The following is a 15080-nucleotide window of genomic DNA, read 5'->3' as shown; positions in this document are numbered from 1 at the left end:
CCTGCTTAACTGTTCTTGAGGACTGAAAATCTTGGGTAGATGCTTATCATGCCCATAAACACTGAGTTGCTTGGAGGTATAATCACGGGACAGGGGAAAAAAAATAAAAATCTTTTTGCTTTCTAGCTACTGCTGGGTTGCGTGCCAAACAGGTAAGAGGGACTCATTTACACTTCACAGGAGGCAGCTGCAGCTAACTTGGCACAGCCTCTAGGTTTTCCCAGAGAGGTTTTTTGGCTGCAAAGTATGTTGGTTAGTGACTGTTATTTGGCAAAGGGGGTGGGGTGGAAAGGGAAAAGAACCTAACGAGAATGGGGAATTTTCCAGTTTTTCCCTCTGGCTAAAACAACTCCCGAGTGATTTAATTGTCCAAACAATTGACCAAGTAGTGGATAATTCTTAGTACAGTGTTGCTGATTGAAATAGATTTGCTTTTTGAAAAAAAAAAGTCTTCCCTGAAATTTTCTATGGGAACACATGCTTGACAAAATTCACAAATTGGAAAGTGTTCTGGAAAGATGAAATCAGAGCAAGCATTTGGTGGAAGGGAATGGGACAGCTTTTTAAGAGAGATGAAAAATAGTTTCCTGTTCAACTTGGAGCATTGCAGCTTCTATTACATTTCTAGGGCATTAGAGCAAAGGAAAAGATACTACTGTGCACCAAACCCTTTCTTCCTTATGAAATAGCTTTTTGGGATGGCCAGTTTTTCCTCCAACAGTAGTGCAGACTGATTGCAAACAAAAGCCATACAGACAGTAGTAGCTTCCAGCTCGAAACTAAAGCTTAAAGGCAGCTTTCCAGTGAAAGATGATGTACAGGAAAAGGGGATGATGAAAGGGAGGCAAGGCTTCTTTCATAACCTCCAGCTACTTCAGCATCAGGGAGCTGCATATTTGTAACCAAGTTAAAGGCAGGAAGGTGCAGGGGGCAGAGAAGAAAGATTAAAGTCATGCTGGTATGGACCTGCTGAGGAACCACCTCCAGCTTGCAGCTCTGCTTCATCTCCCTTCCCTGTGGCGCTGCCACAAGGGGCAGAAATAACGTAGTGTTTCTGTCATGGTAGAGCAGTGTCTGACTCCATCCCCCTCACAGCTCAGCAATGGAAATAAAGCCGTGACCATTTCCCTTGTCTAATGTGTCTCTGCAGACGTGTGGCACTCCTGCAGGAGCCTCTTGTGCCGAGTCCGAGTGTGGCGGTTTAAACTGTCGAACAGATGAAGGAAAGAAGAAGTGTGGAGGACCTGGCTGCGACGGGCTGGTGACTGTAGCTCACAATGCTTGGCAGAAAGCCATGGATTTTGACAGAGACATCCTCAGTGCGTTAGCAGAAGTTGAACAACTCTCCAGAATGGTAATATGCCAAATCAATTGTTAGATATTAAAAAAAAAAAAAAACACCCCAAAAAACTTTAGTTGTAACATAAGTTTCATCACTAATTGACAAAGTATGTGCCTGGCTTACTTCAAATTACTTCTTTCCAGTTGCATAACTTCATCATGCTTGTAAAGATCCTCAGAAAAGGAGCTTGCCAAAGTGAAGCTTCATGGATAACTCTAAACATTAGCCTGAGTTGTTTAAACTAGCACTGGTGGTATGGATCACGGCCAGCTTTTAAGAGTGTTCTCTGAGTTTTATGAGGAAAAGCATTTCTCATTACTATTACCTCTGACTCCAGCTGAATTTTTGTTTTAAAACAGGCCTTAAAGCTTAAGCAAATATGCAATGAAGCTTTCCATTTTCCTCTCTTTAGGTTTCTGAGGCGAAACAGAGAGCTGACGAAGCAAAACAAAATGCACAAGCAGTTTTGCTCAAAACCAATGCTACAAAAGAACAAGTGGACAGAAGCAACGAAGATCTGAGAAATCTTATTAAACAGATTAGAGACTTCCTCATGCGTAAAAACCTTACATTTAATTTATATTTTAATTCTATCTTCAGCTCTGAATCATCCTCTAAGTGGTAATGCAATAGTTGTGTCCCATTCCCCCCCCCCAACACACACTTTTAGCCTGATTTAGTGTGTATGATGAAATCTGGAAACAAGAGAAAACCAAGACAATAGGAAAGTGAGAGCAAACTGTGACATGTTGTTGTGTTTGTTTCAGCTGAGGCTGTTGTACTGCTGGAGCTTGCCAAGCATGTTCATAAGTTCTGGCTAGAAAGACAAAGTACTATTAAAAGGGAGGAAAGGCAGAAACTGAGAGTTTATCTCTCTGTAAGAAAGCAGGTAGAGGTTAAACGAGGGCTGTGTTCGCTAGCGAGCGGCAGTACAGCCAACCCCTTCCTGCCCTGTTTGCACAAGGCCGAGTATACTGTTAGCACAGATACATTTATGTGCGGCTCTTGGCCTCGTTTCCTCTGGGCTCACGTCTCCCTGCCACAGCCCCAGCATGGTGTTGCTAATCATTGAGATCTTCAAATGGCTTCCAAGAGAGCTATGTCAGCAGGGCCTCTGCACTTGCTGGGCCTCTCCTGAGAAGGAAGTTCACCCTAAGGAAACAGTCTTAACACATTCATTTTTTGTAAGTCTGGGGGAGGAAGTTTTTCCCATTATTTTCCTTCTTAAGGGAGCAGTTGGACAAGAATTTGAGTACTGAGACTTGACAGGGGAAGTTTTTACTTACATCTTTGTCATTTGTGTCCATCCGCTAGAAGACAGCGCTGACCTGGATAGCATTGAAGCAGTGGCTAATGAAGTGCTGAACATGGAGATGCCAAGCACTCCCCAGCAGCTGCAAGCCCTGACAGAAGACATTCGTGAGCGTGTAGAAAGCCTTTCTGATGTTGAGGTCATTCTGCAGCAGAGCGCTGGAGACATTGCCAGAGCAGAAATGCTACTAGAGGAAGCTAAAAAAGCAAGGTATGCAGCCCTGTCTGTATCAGCTGTTTTCCATCACCAGTAGCTTTTGAAAGAGACTTTGCATTTCATTGTATCAGAAAATGCAGTGTTTAGCTTACCCTGATGCAGATTCTCATTCCTTGAGTAAGGGGCAAAAATGGCCTTTTGCAGCATATGACTGCAGTTCTTTCTTAAGTTCTAAATAAAAGCATTTTTAGCATTAACATAGTTTTGCTCCACAGCAAAGGTGCAACAGATGTCAAAGTCACTGCAGACATGGTGAAAGCAGCACTGGAAGAAGCTGAAAAAGCTCAAAATGCAGCTGAAAAAGCCATCAAACAAGCTGATGAAGATATTAAAGGAACTCAAGACCTGCTGACCTCGGTGAGTTCTTTATGAGTATTTCTTAAGATGTAGAAACAGCACCAAGTTTGATATTTAGAAGCTGATGTAAGTGTGTCTAGGGAAGGCTCTTGGGTACTGCGAATCAAAGACTGCAGTTGAAATGAATCTAAAACATTCTTGCCTTCACATACACTTTTGAAATAGGTAACAGGACCATTTGGTCTTTAAAAAAAAAGGCTTTTCTCATCTATATCCTGCACTGCTGAAGTTAAACAAGCAGGGTTGTAGCCCTCTAACACAGCAGGTGTGCCAGGATTCCTGGGAAGTTGTATCTGTCACCATATTGCTGGTGTACTGGTGTAGCCATGTGTTGTGGTTTAACCCCAGCCAGCAACTAAGCACCACACAGCTGCCAATTCACTGTCCCCAGGTGGGACGGGGGAGAGAATCAGAAGAGTAAAAGTGAGAAAACTGATGCGTTGAGATAAAGACAGGTTACCAGGTAAAGCAAAAGCTGTGTGTGCCAGCAAAGCAAAACAAGGGCTTCATTCACCCCTTCCCATGGGCAGGCAGGTGTTCAGCTGTCTCCAGGAAAGCAGGGCTCCATCACATGTAATGGTTACTTGGGAAGACAAACACCGAACAAACTCCAAACATCCCCCCTTTCCTTCTTCTTCCCCCAGGTTTTTATTGCTGATCATGACATCCTATGGTATGGAATGTGCCTGTGGTCAGTTGGGGTCAGCTGTCCCAGCTGTGTCCCCTCCCAGCTGCTTGTGCACCCTCAGCCTCCTCGCTGGCAGGGCAGCATGAGAAGCTGAGAAGTCCTTGACTTAGCGTAAGCACTTCTCAGCAACAACTAAAACATCAGTGTGTTATCAACATTCTTATCCTAAATCTAAAACATGGTATTATACCTGTTACTGGGAAGAAAGTTAACTCTATCCCAGCCAAAACCATGGACACCGTGCTCTTGGTGTCATCCACCACTGCAGCACAAGACTAAAGTATTTTCAGACTTGATCTCCTCAGCCAGCACAGAAGATAGGCAGCTTCACAAGTCCACTATTAAATGATGGAGTCAAGTGTCAAATTTCGGTTTTGCCTGTGGAGTAGGCAACTCTTGCATGTGTAATACAATGAGGTATTTTTTAACCATGTTCCTTAATGCTTTTGCAGCCCCATGTGTACCACATCTTCAAGGAGTGGACTCTTTCATCCTGGCTGCAATTGGCCATTTGTAACAAGACTAAAGCACTGGATTTTATATCAGATCTATGGGCATGAACTAATTAGTTGATCAGGGCTTATCCAGAAAGCTTACTATTATATTCAGTGTCTTTTGAAAAAATGTAACTGTTGTCCCTCTTTGTTAGATTGAATCTGAAAATGCAGCATCTGAAGAAACATTGAACAACGCTACCTTACGTCTGTTTGAGCTGGAGAAGAGCGTTGAAGACCTTAAGCAAAAGGCTGCTACAAATTCAGAGAATGTGGACAATATAGAAGAAAAAATTGTTTCTGCAAAACAAAATGCTGAAGAAGTTAAAAAGGTAAAAAGCTCAGGAAAGATGCTGAGGGAAAGCCAAAAAACCTCTCAGCCCAGGTTTGGCTAAGGGAACATCAGTGAATACATGTGATCCGTTTCGTTTATTGATCAAGTACTGGGGACAAAAGAAAAAAAATGCACTTAACCAAAGATAGCTGCTTTTTACTTACTTTGGTACCAGCTACAGAGAGAAGGAAGTACTGGGTTTTCAGCTTCTAAAATAGCTACAGGAAATCTGTCAAGCTGTCACACTGTCAGCCTTTCATAGATCTGCTTCTGTGTCTCAGCTTTATTATCTGCCACAGGGGGACTGGTAATTTTTTTTCCCCTTCCATAGAGTATTTATGGTTCCATGACAATGATAGGTTCAGGACAAACAACCCAGAATTTGGCATAAACAGAAACAATATAAAACCAGAGCTATTTCTAAATATCAGAGATGCAAAGTTTGCTCTTTGACTATATGGCGTTGCTCCCACTGTCTGCTACACACCTTCGTAACAGCAAAAGAATGCTCATGAACAAAACAGTTGACAGATCTGCCAAAGGAAGTTTCATTGCTCCGATGTGTTATCTATAGTTAGCGCTTAGGTCTCCAGAGAGACATTTTCTGCCAGGAGAGGTGTATTATCCATCAAATCAATTCTTTCCAAACACTAAGTAGTATTTCAGGTGGCTGTCAAGTAAACACAAGAGACTTCCAGTACTTCTGCAGCTTGGCAACTTGCTTATCAGTTGAATTCTGTTGGGGTATGGGACTTCTTAATCTTAACCCTGCAGAGAAAAGCACAGCTGAGAAACCAACATTACAACTTCTGCAGCACCTCACCTATGCAAGCCAGGCAGCTGTTCTCATTACTGAAAGGGTAACAAGGGTATTCCTCCCCAGATGCAAACTTTCAGCCAGAAGCTTTCCAGCTGTATGGGGGCCATGGCTTCCAGGAGTTACAGAACTGTGTAACTGAATCCCGTAACTCCTTGCCAAGTGTTGGTATTAAAGCTGTAAAACAGACACAGATCTGCAGGAGGGCAGCTGATGAGCCTTCACCCCAACTCTGAGTCCTGAATATTAAGTGGGTCATACCCCAGCACTGTTTCTGCTTTTGTTAACTGAGCTAACAGGGTAGTCTCTCCTTAAAGCCGGATTAGTCAAGGTAGAGGGAGGAAATGCAAACTGCCCTGCATTGTCTTTTGAGTGAGCTCCACCTTGTGCTTCCATCTGGAACAACAGGTTCTCAATACCGAGCTGAACGACAAGTACAAAACAGTGGAAGATCTCATTGCCAAGAAGACAGAAGAGTCAGCTGACGCCAGGAGGAAAGCTGGCATGTTGCAAGATGAAGCTAAAGCCTTGTTGGCTCAAGCAAACAGCAAACTCCAGCTGCTCAAAGGTAAGGCTGTTCTGAGGAGGTAAGTTGTCATTGTAGAATAGGAAGCAATGTCATGCTGTTAAACTGGCTATTCATTATTCCTCAGCAGAAGGGAAAGAAAATGGAAGTTAATGTTTTGTTACTGAGGTTTGATCTGCTTTCCTTATTCTTATGGACACAAGCTTTTGAATCAAAGCTTTCTATAAAAAAGCTGAAAGTTACAGTGAGACACAAACTTCTGATATGGCACCTATCACTGCTCCAAGAACCTCTACAGGCCAGGAACATAACTACTGTGCTTAGGACAAGGACTAACCCATTCAAGCAAGACCCCCATCTGGAAACAGTACTCCCTCCAGAAAGCTATTAAAACAGAAGATAACCAGGACAGATTAATTTAACATTTCCCATTGCCAATTAAAGTTGATTGAAACAAGTCTTTTGCCAGGCCAGGAACTCACTTCCCCTCAGCTGCTACTACAGTTACAATGACTCACTCCAGTGTCTCAGCCGTAACAAGCCAAAACGCTGCACTGTGCTGTAAAAGCCACCACAGAGCAGAGAATGACAGTTATTTTCAACATGAATCACGGTACACTTTTGGATTTACACTTATGGAGAATGACTTCCTTGTTGCTTTATGTCTCAGTGTTCACTAAACAAAAAGGTGCCATTGTAGCCTTTGCTTTTTTTTTTCCTCTAATGAGATTCTCTTCCACTATAAAAATAGATTTGAGTAGTAGTTTACCTGTAGTGACAATGATTTACATTGTACTGCATTAAAGCATCCCTAATTAAACTGTTTTTCCTCCTCCTTTGCTGACAGACTTGGAAAATACATATGAAAGCAATCAAAAAGTTCTGGAAGACAAAGCCAAGCAGTTGGTGGAACTGGAAGAGACAGTTCGCTCCCTCTTACAGACAATCAGCCAGAAGGTCGCTGTTTATAGCACTTGCCTGTAGTGGGAACAGGAAATGCTTGTGTTCGGGATGAGTTTTACAAGTATTACACTAGTTCTTTTTGACATTACACTAAGACCTGGTAAAGTGAACAGGTTTTATATTGACTTTAAAGTCACAGAACCAAAGACAAGTAACTTTTTGATGTTGAAAATAAACAGTACTTTTGTATCACCATATATACCTAGTATGACTCATTAAGTTCCCTCCTAGTTTCAGTAGCTGAAATGGTACATCAATTAATGCTTTAGCAAGTCTTGTTTTTAAACTGCTTAGAGATCTAATAAAATCTTGGCTCCGACTAGGGTTGCAATTACTATGAAATATAGGATGGTCATTCAGAACAAAATTCCAAGTGAATGAAGAAATTCCATCTTTGTGTGGTTAGCTGGCATTTACACTGCAGTACTCAGAAAGGATTATTTTACCCTCTGCATGACATCCATTTAGGCTTAACACTAGTTTAATGTCTCTGATGATTAAACACTTGATATGTGAAGTGGAAACAGAGGTCAGTACTGAAGGAGTGAGCATGGTTTACATTTCAAGCACCGAATTTACATGATTAAACCAAGCTCAGAGGATCAAGCCTCTCTAGAAAAGGAACTACAAAAGTTCACTAGGCACTTACTGCAAATCAGTTAAGGAAGCTGTACACTGACACTGTTCTCTCAGAACAACTTGCACTTAATGAAACACAAATGAGACTTTTTTCCAAAGTGCAAGAGTAACATCCAGTTCACAGGCAATTGGACTGTACTGCACAAATTGATTTACAGCTACATAAAGACAGTGATTCTGAAATGCCTAGATCTATCAGAAGAATCAAGTTTTTCTTCCCTCACTATTGTGTCACCTTTGCTTCCCCTTCAGCAACTTCCTACTAACACCTGAAAGCAGGTGCACATAAATTCACTTTCTCCAATTCACAGCTATGCTGGGTCATCTCATAGCCTGGTGATACCTTTAATGAACTGTCACGGTTTAACCCCATCTACACTTTAAACAGGAGTTTAAAAAAACCCCCACAAACCAAAATGAAGAAAAGTATCACTGGTGTTTGCTGATTAAAATGGTAAAGTTGGCATATATTTCCATCATTCAGTATGGATACTGGATCAGTACTTAGTAAGAAGCTCTAAAGAAAGATAGGAGGATACAATCATCTCATCTGTACATAAAACCAAGTAGCTTTTGCACCATTTTCTGAATGCACATTTCTCATCTCTCATGCCATTGATATAATGAAAAAGGATGTGCAATACCAGTAGGTATTAAAGTTTTCTTGAAGGCAGAAGAGCCTAGCACAAAAAAAACCAAACCAACCAAACAAAAAAAACCCCAAACAACCTTGAAATGAGCTACTGGCATTGGGCAAGTTCCTTATACACATTAGGGATCTCCCAAATATGCCATTTGTTTGTGAGTTTTGTCATGTATTCCAAAAACCTAGACACTAAATGCAGAAGCAGGACCAATCAGCAAACAAAATCCAAGAAGACCCTCCAGCCATGTTAAATATTTATTAAGCTCTCTTGCTACAGAAGAGACACGAAGAGAGCACGAAATAGAAAACAGAAGAAAGTGTGTCTCAATTGTGTGGAGAGCTGATGCTGCAGCCCTTGTGTGAGGAAGGTGCAGGATAACCCTCATGTCATAGCACTTAGCAGCAAGTGCTGCTTCACTACCTAGTTTTAGTGTTTCAAGTTTAAGAGTTGGACAATGGAAGCTTTAAAAAAATATTAAGTAGCAGTAAGATTAATTTTTCTTCAGTCTTTCATTTCTCCATCAGCACTCAATTTTTCCCCTGATGAGTTTTCAATATGAAAACACGATGTGTGGAGAATCATACACGCACACAGAGCATAATTTTCTCTTTAAAAAGTCAATATAATTTTAATTGATCTGTATGAGCCTCTCTCTTCCCAACATCCTAACACTATTAGGTCAAAACAAATTTTGGTACTTGTATGTAAGAAACAGGTTAAATACTAAGTTAATTCTTTCAGAAGGAAACACATTGTTGTGCGGAAGTGACAGTGGCATTTTAAGTGCCAGCGGCATTGTAAGAACCAGCATTCAACTGGTTTTAGTCTATCACTACTTCAAATAAGAAAACACCAGGTATGCTGGATGCTTACACAGTTTTGACCAGCACACCCGATAATCCCATGCAGCAGCAAATGTTTGGTTTTGAAGAAGAAAAAGAGTTCCATGAGGCTGTTTTTCTGCAACATTCACCATGTAAATAAACACAGAATTTTAAGTATTTAATTTACAGAGACTGGGTAATTCCACTTGTTCCAAACTCTACTTGTTTAAATATTCGATGTTTAAAATGAAGAGATTCCTTTAATTCAGTCCTAAAATCCTCAGACTCTGTGCCTTCCATAAGGGCCCCCAGTCCATTTTCAGAGATGTACTATACACATACAAAGATCTGCTCTTTCATTTTAGAAGTTAATAGCTTTGCCAAAAGATGCTGCTAGGTTTGCTTCCCTGAAGGCTTCTGACACTGTCTGTAGAGAGCAAACACAAAAAGATACAAGTCATTAATATTTACATGTAATTGCACCATGTCTGTGTAACGCTGCTGTTCAACAGTCCGGTTAGAAAACACTTACTGGATGGGCATGGCAAACTCTGGCTACATCTTCACATGAGGCTCCATATTCCATAGCAAGGGCAGCTTCGTTAACCATTTCGCCAGCACCCTGTAGTTAAATGGTATTTGTAATTAGCACAATCTTTATGCAGTTGTCCAGGTTCTTCTGAGTTGCTACCAGCTTGTAAATAAGCTTTTTTTTTTTCTTTCAAAAAAACAATACAAAAAGTGATTTGTATTAGAACCAGCACTTCAGCTGCGTTCTACTGTTAGTCACAAGTTCTTAATTTTTTTGGTGACTGCTCAAGCCTAGGGTAAGTCTAAAGATAACTCTCAGTAACAGCACTTGTTCTCTCATTACTGAGAGCTGTGCAAAATTTGGGCATTATTCCACCACTGATCACATAACACTCCCATTCTGATCAAGGCTACTGTACATTATCACTGCTGAAAACAGACACAAAACTTCAGTGCCTTCCTGGAAAGTCAAATAGCTAATAACGAGATAAACAAAAGTGTGTTACTAAGTCTGCACCCTCATTTTTATTAATGAGAATTGCATTTATGTGCATTTACCCAGGGAACCTTTCTTTGAGGAGTCGAAAATAAAATAGTGAAATCTGTTCCATTTTTAGCATTCTGATCTGCAATTTCAAGATTTACCTGCGGCCCTTTCCCAGTGAAGAAATTCACTGTCTCACACTGATAAACCTAAGCTGTGCTTCCTCTAAAGGGTGTACATTTTTAAGTGGCTGGCATTGTGAGAGAAAGGAACTAGCATAAAGTCTTATTCCTATCAGAAATTAGAGGAACTGGATCAAGAAACAAAAAGCACATCCACCAGCGTTGACAGTATATCCGTTCATAGGAATAAAATTTCATTTCCAGGAAAATGGAGAGCAGATGTAGTGTTTCTCTAAAGAAAGCTACATACAAAGATGCATGGAAGTGTTTCTGCATACATCCTTAGGGGAAAAAAAAATAAAGCTAAGACAGACAAATCAGAGTGAGATTAGGATCTAACTTTGGACTTTGCAGGACAGTGGAAAATTATACCTTTCCAAAATAGAATTTTCTAATTTCTAATCTTTACAAAGGATTTTTAATCAGAGTTCTGTAAGTTAGTGCCCCTAGACTTGGTGACTGCAGTATAAGGTTACCAACTTCGGTGAAGTCTGAAGTTCGGAGGGGAGGAAACACCAATGAAAAAGCCACACTCTGTTCAGCTCCCTCAACTTCCAGAAGTTGAGTCAACAATTTCTGTTTCTCTCTCTAGTATTTGTCAGTACTCATAAAAAAACTCCAAACAAACAAAACACACCAAAGTGGTCAGAGAAAACAATTAACCCTAGCAAGTCTAGGGAAAAAAAATGCTGGGTCTAAGAGCAAAGTAAGAGAAAACAGAGAGGAGGGCAGGGCTGCAGAAGAGAACAGTAAATACAAGTGACTATGGTGGACTCAAATCTTCCATGTTTTTACAAGCACTTCTCCTAACTTGACAACTACTTCGCAATGCGCAACACTAAATGAAAGACCCTTACAAGGCCGAGACAGCTGCACAATTTACAATACTCACTGCGCCTAAAATGTGAGCACCCAACATCCTGTCTGTTGATTTTTGACTCAGGATCTTCACCATGCCATCTGTGTCAGCATTGGTCTTTGCTCTACTGTTCGCAGCAAATGGAAATTTCCCAACTTTGTATTCTATACCCTACAAAATAGATGTGTTTCTGAGTTAGTGCCCAAAAAGAGCAATGTAACAATACAGACAATTTGATAAGTACAAGAACAAAAGTAATACAAAAATAAAAGACAAGACACACACAGCAATATGTAAGAACAACAACCAAAAGGGGTATAAGAGTGTATGAAAAAAAGATTAATAAGCAAATGAACAATATTAATGTCACAGAACAGACGTCAGTAAAGAGGACTATGATCCTTGAGAGAGTGGCATGCAGGAGGGAATCATTCAATCGTACACCCTAAGCAACAAATTCAGATGCAGAAATTCTCTTGGAAGAAGTATCTAAATCAACTGCTAGGCGATGAAACCACACCCAAGGTGGAAAAACAGTTTTGTCTGAGAAGAAAACAAGCAGTACCTCTTCTTTCAGCTGTTCTTCTGATTTGCCAACCCAGGCCACTTCAGGGTGAGTGTATATCACAGAGGGCACGCAGTTATAGTCAATGTGAACTGCTCCCCCAGCCATCCCTTCTACACAAAGAATGCCTTCGTCCTCAGCTTTGTGAGCCAGCATAGGTCCAGCAACTACATCACCAATAGCATAGATGCTATCAGACCAATGAAACAGAATAAGACACTGTTTAAAAACATCCTAGCACACCTAGGCTACCTCATGTAATAGTCAGTTTGAAACATGTTACTGAAAACTAATGAAAACAGATTAAAATCCTACATTCCAAAAGAAATACAAAGTATAAAGGAGCAGTTTCCACAGAATGACCACACTTCAGGAGGCACTAGCAACATGAAATACACACAGTGACTTTTAAATCACAAAAGTTCAAAGGCTGTCTAAAATTCTTTAGTTCATTAAATAAACAGAAAACTGGAGTTCTCCGTTCAGAAAAGCAAGCTATATTCTGCAGTTAAAAACAAAAAAAGGGCTTCAGTAGGTTAAACTTTTAAAAATAAGACTTCTGCTTAAAAAAAGTAAAAAATATTTGGTCTTACTTACTTCGGAATTTTGGTTTGGAATCTGTTATTGACTGGGATTCTCCCCCTCTTATCAAGTTCAATTCCAATATCCTCAAGACCTAGATTTTTTGTAAAAGGACGTCTACCGATGCAAACTAGGAGCACATCACAAGTTATGACTTCTGCCTTGCCACCAGCAGCAGCTTCAACACTACAGAAAAACAAGCAGCAAAAATGCTAAGCTCTAAAGTTTCAGCATTGTATTTCTCTGACTAGTAACTAATATGATTCAGATGGTGACCTACTGGCTGGATCTGGCATCCAAAGCACTTGCACTTGTCCTGCCCCACACTTCTTGCTTGCAAGAGTGGAGAAGCAGAAGAGGGAGGGACAATAACTCTTACTACACTTGTTAACAGCTCTGATACAGAAAGTCAGGGTCTATATCCACTAGCAAGCAGCATGACCTGATAGGATCAAATCTGTACAGCAATATAATTGGTGCTCAGTACTTGACACCCAAACTCTATATTTTGGCGTGGGTTAGGGCCATGTATTCAGAGAAACATTTCTTCTGGCCCAAGAACCAAACACCTGTTAGCAGCTGCCCTGCACCAGGAGCATCCCTCAATGGCATCTTTGTGTTTAACTGCGCCCAGAACAAGTTCAGTTCATGTGCTCTATGAGTGCAAGAACCAAAGCATGGTAAGAGATGGTAAGGAGGAGGTGTGTTCCAAAAGCATACTCCTGAAACAAAATGAAACTCTCTGTCTAGAAACAGACTACACGAGAGATCCAACCAGAATCAGCATGGTACATAAAGAAGCCCAAATCTAGGACCTGCACAGCGGTGGAGGACAGACTATCCCAAGGTGCGGCGATCCAGCAAATACAAGTCACCATATGAAGGTGCCAGCGAAAAAACATTCAAGCTTACTTCTGTTAATTAACATCAAGAATTTTCTTAAAACTCAAACTGCAGTTTCTGCACAGAGAATAAGTTAACAAGAAAAGGAACAGAAGTAATGTAACAGCAGACATAGGGACTTTTACAAAGCAAATTTGCTTTCCATGTTTCTGTATTAGCTGTTCATCGATAAGTCTTCAAAGGGCTTGAGTGTGGCCATTAAAAGACACTCAGGGGTAGTTTCATTAATTTCAGCTCAAAAGCAGTAAAATCTCTGCCACACTTACTTTGAGACAAGAGGAGGTATTGACCAAATAATCCTTCTAGTAAGCAGCCAAGAATTAATGGCTTGAAAATGACTGTATGAACAATTTTTAGAGTTCTGTTTTTATTACTGATCTCACTATAACAACACTGGCTTTATACCAGCACGCCTTCAACTCAGCTCAATGGAACTTCTCCTGTATAAGCAATCTAGGGCTCAATACACCCAAAATTGTGAGCTCTAAGTTACAATACAGGGTAAAAACTTAATTTCACTAAAGAATTTAGTTTCATCCTAAATCCACCTTTTCCTGTTTAAAAAGTATCAGACTCTATTTTTAAATAGGTTTGATAGATTGGGAGGAAGAATACACGTGGCATTCCTTCAGTTTTATGTTAAATACTTACGCTACATCAATTGTTCCATCTGGTTTCTTGGTAGCACCAGTAACTTTGGTGTTCAGTTTAAACTTAAGTCCCTGTTTCTGAAGAATTCGTTGGAAGTTTTTAGAGATCTCCATGTCAATTCCCATTCCACCAACATGGCCCATGAACTCAACAGCTGTCACATCTGCACCGAGGCGCTGCCAAACTGAACCCTGCAGTCACAACAATACAGGTAAGAAGTTTTTGAAAAGCAAGACTCGGATTTCTTTAATGTTTACCACAGAGTGTAAAATTTTCAAAAGCAGAACAACACGTAACACCAAATTAATCATTTTTTTACAAATATTACAGCACAGAATAAAACACGTCCAACTTTTCTCAGCCTTTCCACAAAAAAACCACCTGGATTTATCACTGCTTGTTTGCATAACCAAAACTTCAGTGATTGAATTAACGGAATTAAGCTTTTAAAGAATCAGCTAACAAAATGATGAAGTATAAATTAGGTATGTTTTAGGTTACAGGTATAGAAAAATTCAAAAATCAAAGAATCTCAATGTAGCTCAGAAAGCTCAAAGGAAATTGCTTGTGGTGTTCTAATATCACTACAAATTAAATCAAAACAATACCACATTAAGGAAATTTTATGCAATAAAGTGGAACCACTGCTGCTCCTGTATGTGTTTATGAGCATAACCACTATCATCAGCTTCAGCAACAAAACCCATATACATCCTATTGACCTGCAGTTACCTACATCCACCCAAAACAGTATTTCACTTTGCTTACTGTTTCCCAGCTTATTAGTCAGCAGGTTAAGCAACCACTAAACAGATGTGCAAATTTTAAAGCAGTCACACAGCCATTAAATATACATTATTTTTGAACCACGTAGGTATGAGGCAAAAGAACTCAGACCAAGATGAACTATGAAGTCTTTGCTCCTTCAGTTGTTAAATTCTGGTTGTTTCAGTGACGACAACACCAAGCTGAGTGGTGTGACTGACACGCTGGAGGGACGGGATGCCACCCAGAGGGACCTTGACAGGCTTGAGAGGTGGGCCCGTGCTAACCTCATGAAGTTCAACAAAGCCAAATGCAAGGTCCTGCACCTGGGTCAGGGTAACCCCAAACATAAATACAGGCTGGGTGATGAGTGGCTTGAGACCAGCACCGAAGGGAAGG

At 40.5% G+C, this 15080-nt stretch overlaps 2 protein-coding genes across 2 annotated transcripts in view; one reads left to right on the top strand and one right to left on the bottom strand.

Moving 5' to 3' along the window:
- LAMB1 (laminin subunit beta 1) overlaps positions 1–7371 on the top strand; it is a 41186-nt gene extending 33815 nt beyond the window's left edge. Inside the window, exons 26-32 of the mRNA XM_029086922.1 lie at positions 1151–1354; positions 1755–1899; positions 2657–2864; positions 3086–3227; positions 4565–4741; positions 5969–6128; positions 6934–7371. Coding sequence (XP_028942755.1) covers positions 1151–1354; positions 1755–1899; positions 2657–2864; positions 3086–3227; positions 4565–4741; positions 5969–6128; positions 6934–7070 — 1173 coding nt within the window. The 3' untranslated portion in view covers positions 7071–7371. The remainder of the gene's footprint in view (positions 1–1150; positions 1355–1754; positions 1900–2656; positions 2865–3085; positions 3228–4564; positions 4742–5968; positions 6129–6933) is intronic.
- A 1629-nt stretch (positions 7372–9000) lies between these two features.
- Positions 9001–15080, bottom strand: part of DLD (dihydrolipoamide dehydrogenase) — a gene marked incomplete at its 5' end in the record, with an annotated part of 14967 nt that continues 8887 nt past the window's right edge. Inside the window, 6 exons of the mRNA XM_010175677.2 lie at positions 9001–9586; positions 9692–9781; positions 11249–11386; positions 11781–11970; positions 12378–12548; positions 13917–14107. Coding sequence (XP_010173979.1) covers positions 9521–9586; positions 9692–9781; positions 11249–11386; positions 11781–11970; positions 12378–12548; positions 13917–14107 — 846 coding nt within the window. The remainder of the gene's footprint in view (positions 9587–9691; positions 9782–11248; positions 11387–11780; positions 11971–12377; positions 12549–13916; positions 14108–15080) is intronic.

The sequence above is a fragment of the Antrostomus carolinensis genome, unplaced genomic scaffold (assembly GCF_000700745.2).
Source record: "Antrostomus carolinensis isolate BGI_N321 unplaced genomic scaffold, ASM70074v2 scaffold1049, whole genome shotgun sequence".
Taxonomy (NCBI): Eukaryota; Metazoa; Chordata; class Aves; order Caprimulgiformes; family Caprimulgidae; genus Antrostomus; species Antrostomus carolinensis.
Note: the sequence above shows the minus strand (reverse complement) of the source record. Positions and strands in the feature narration are given on the sequence as shown.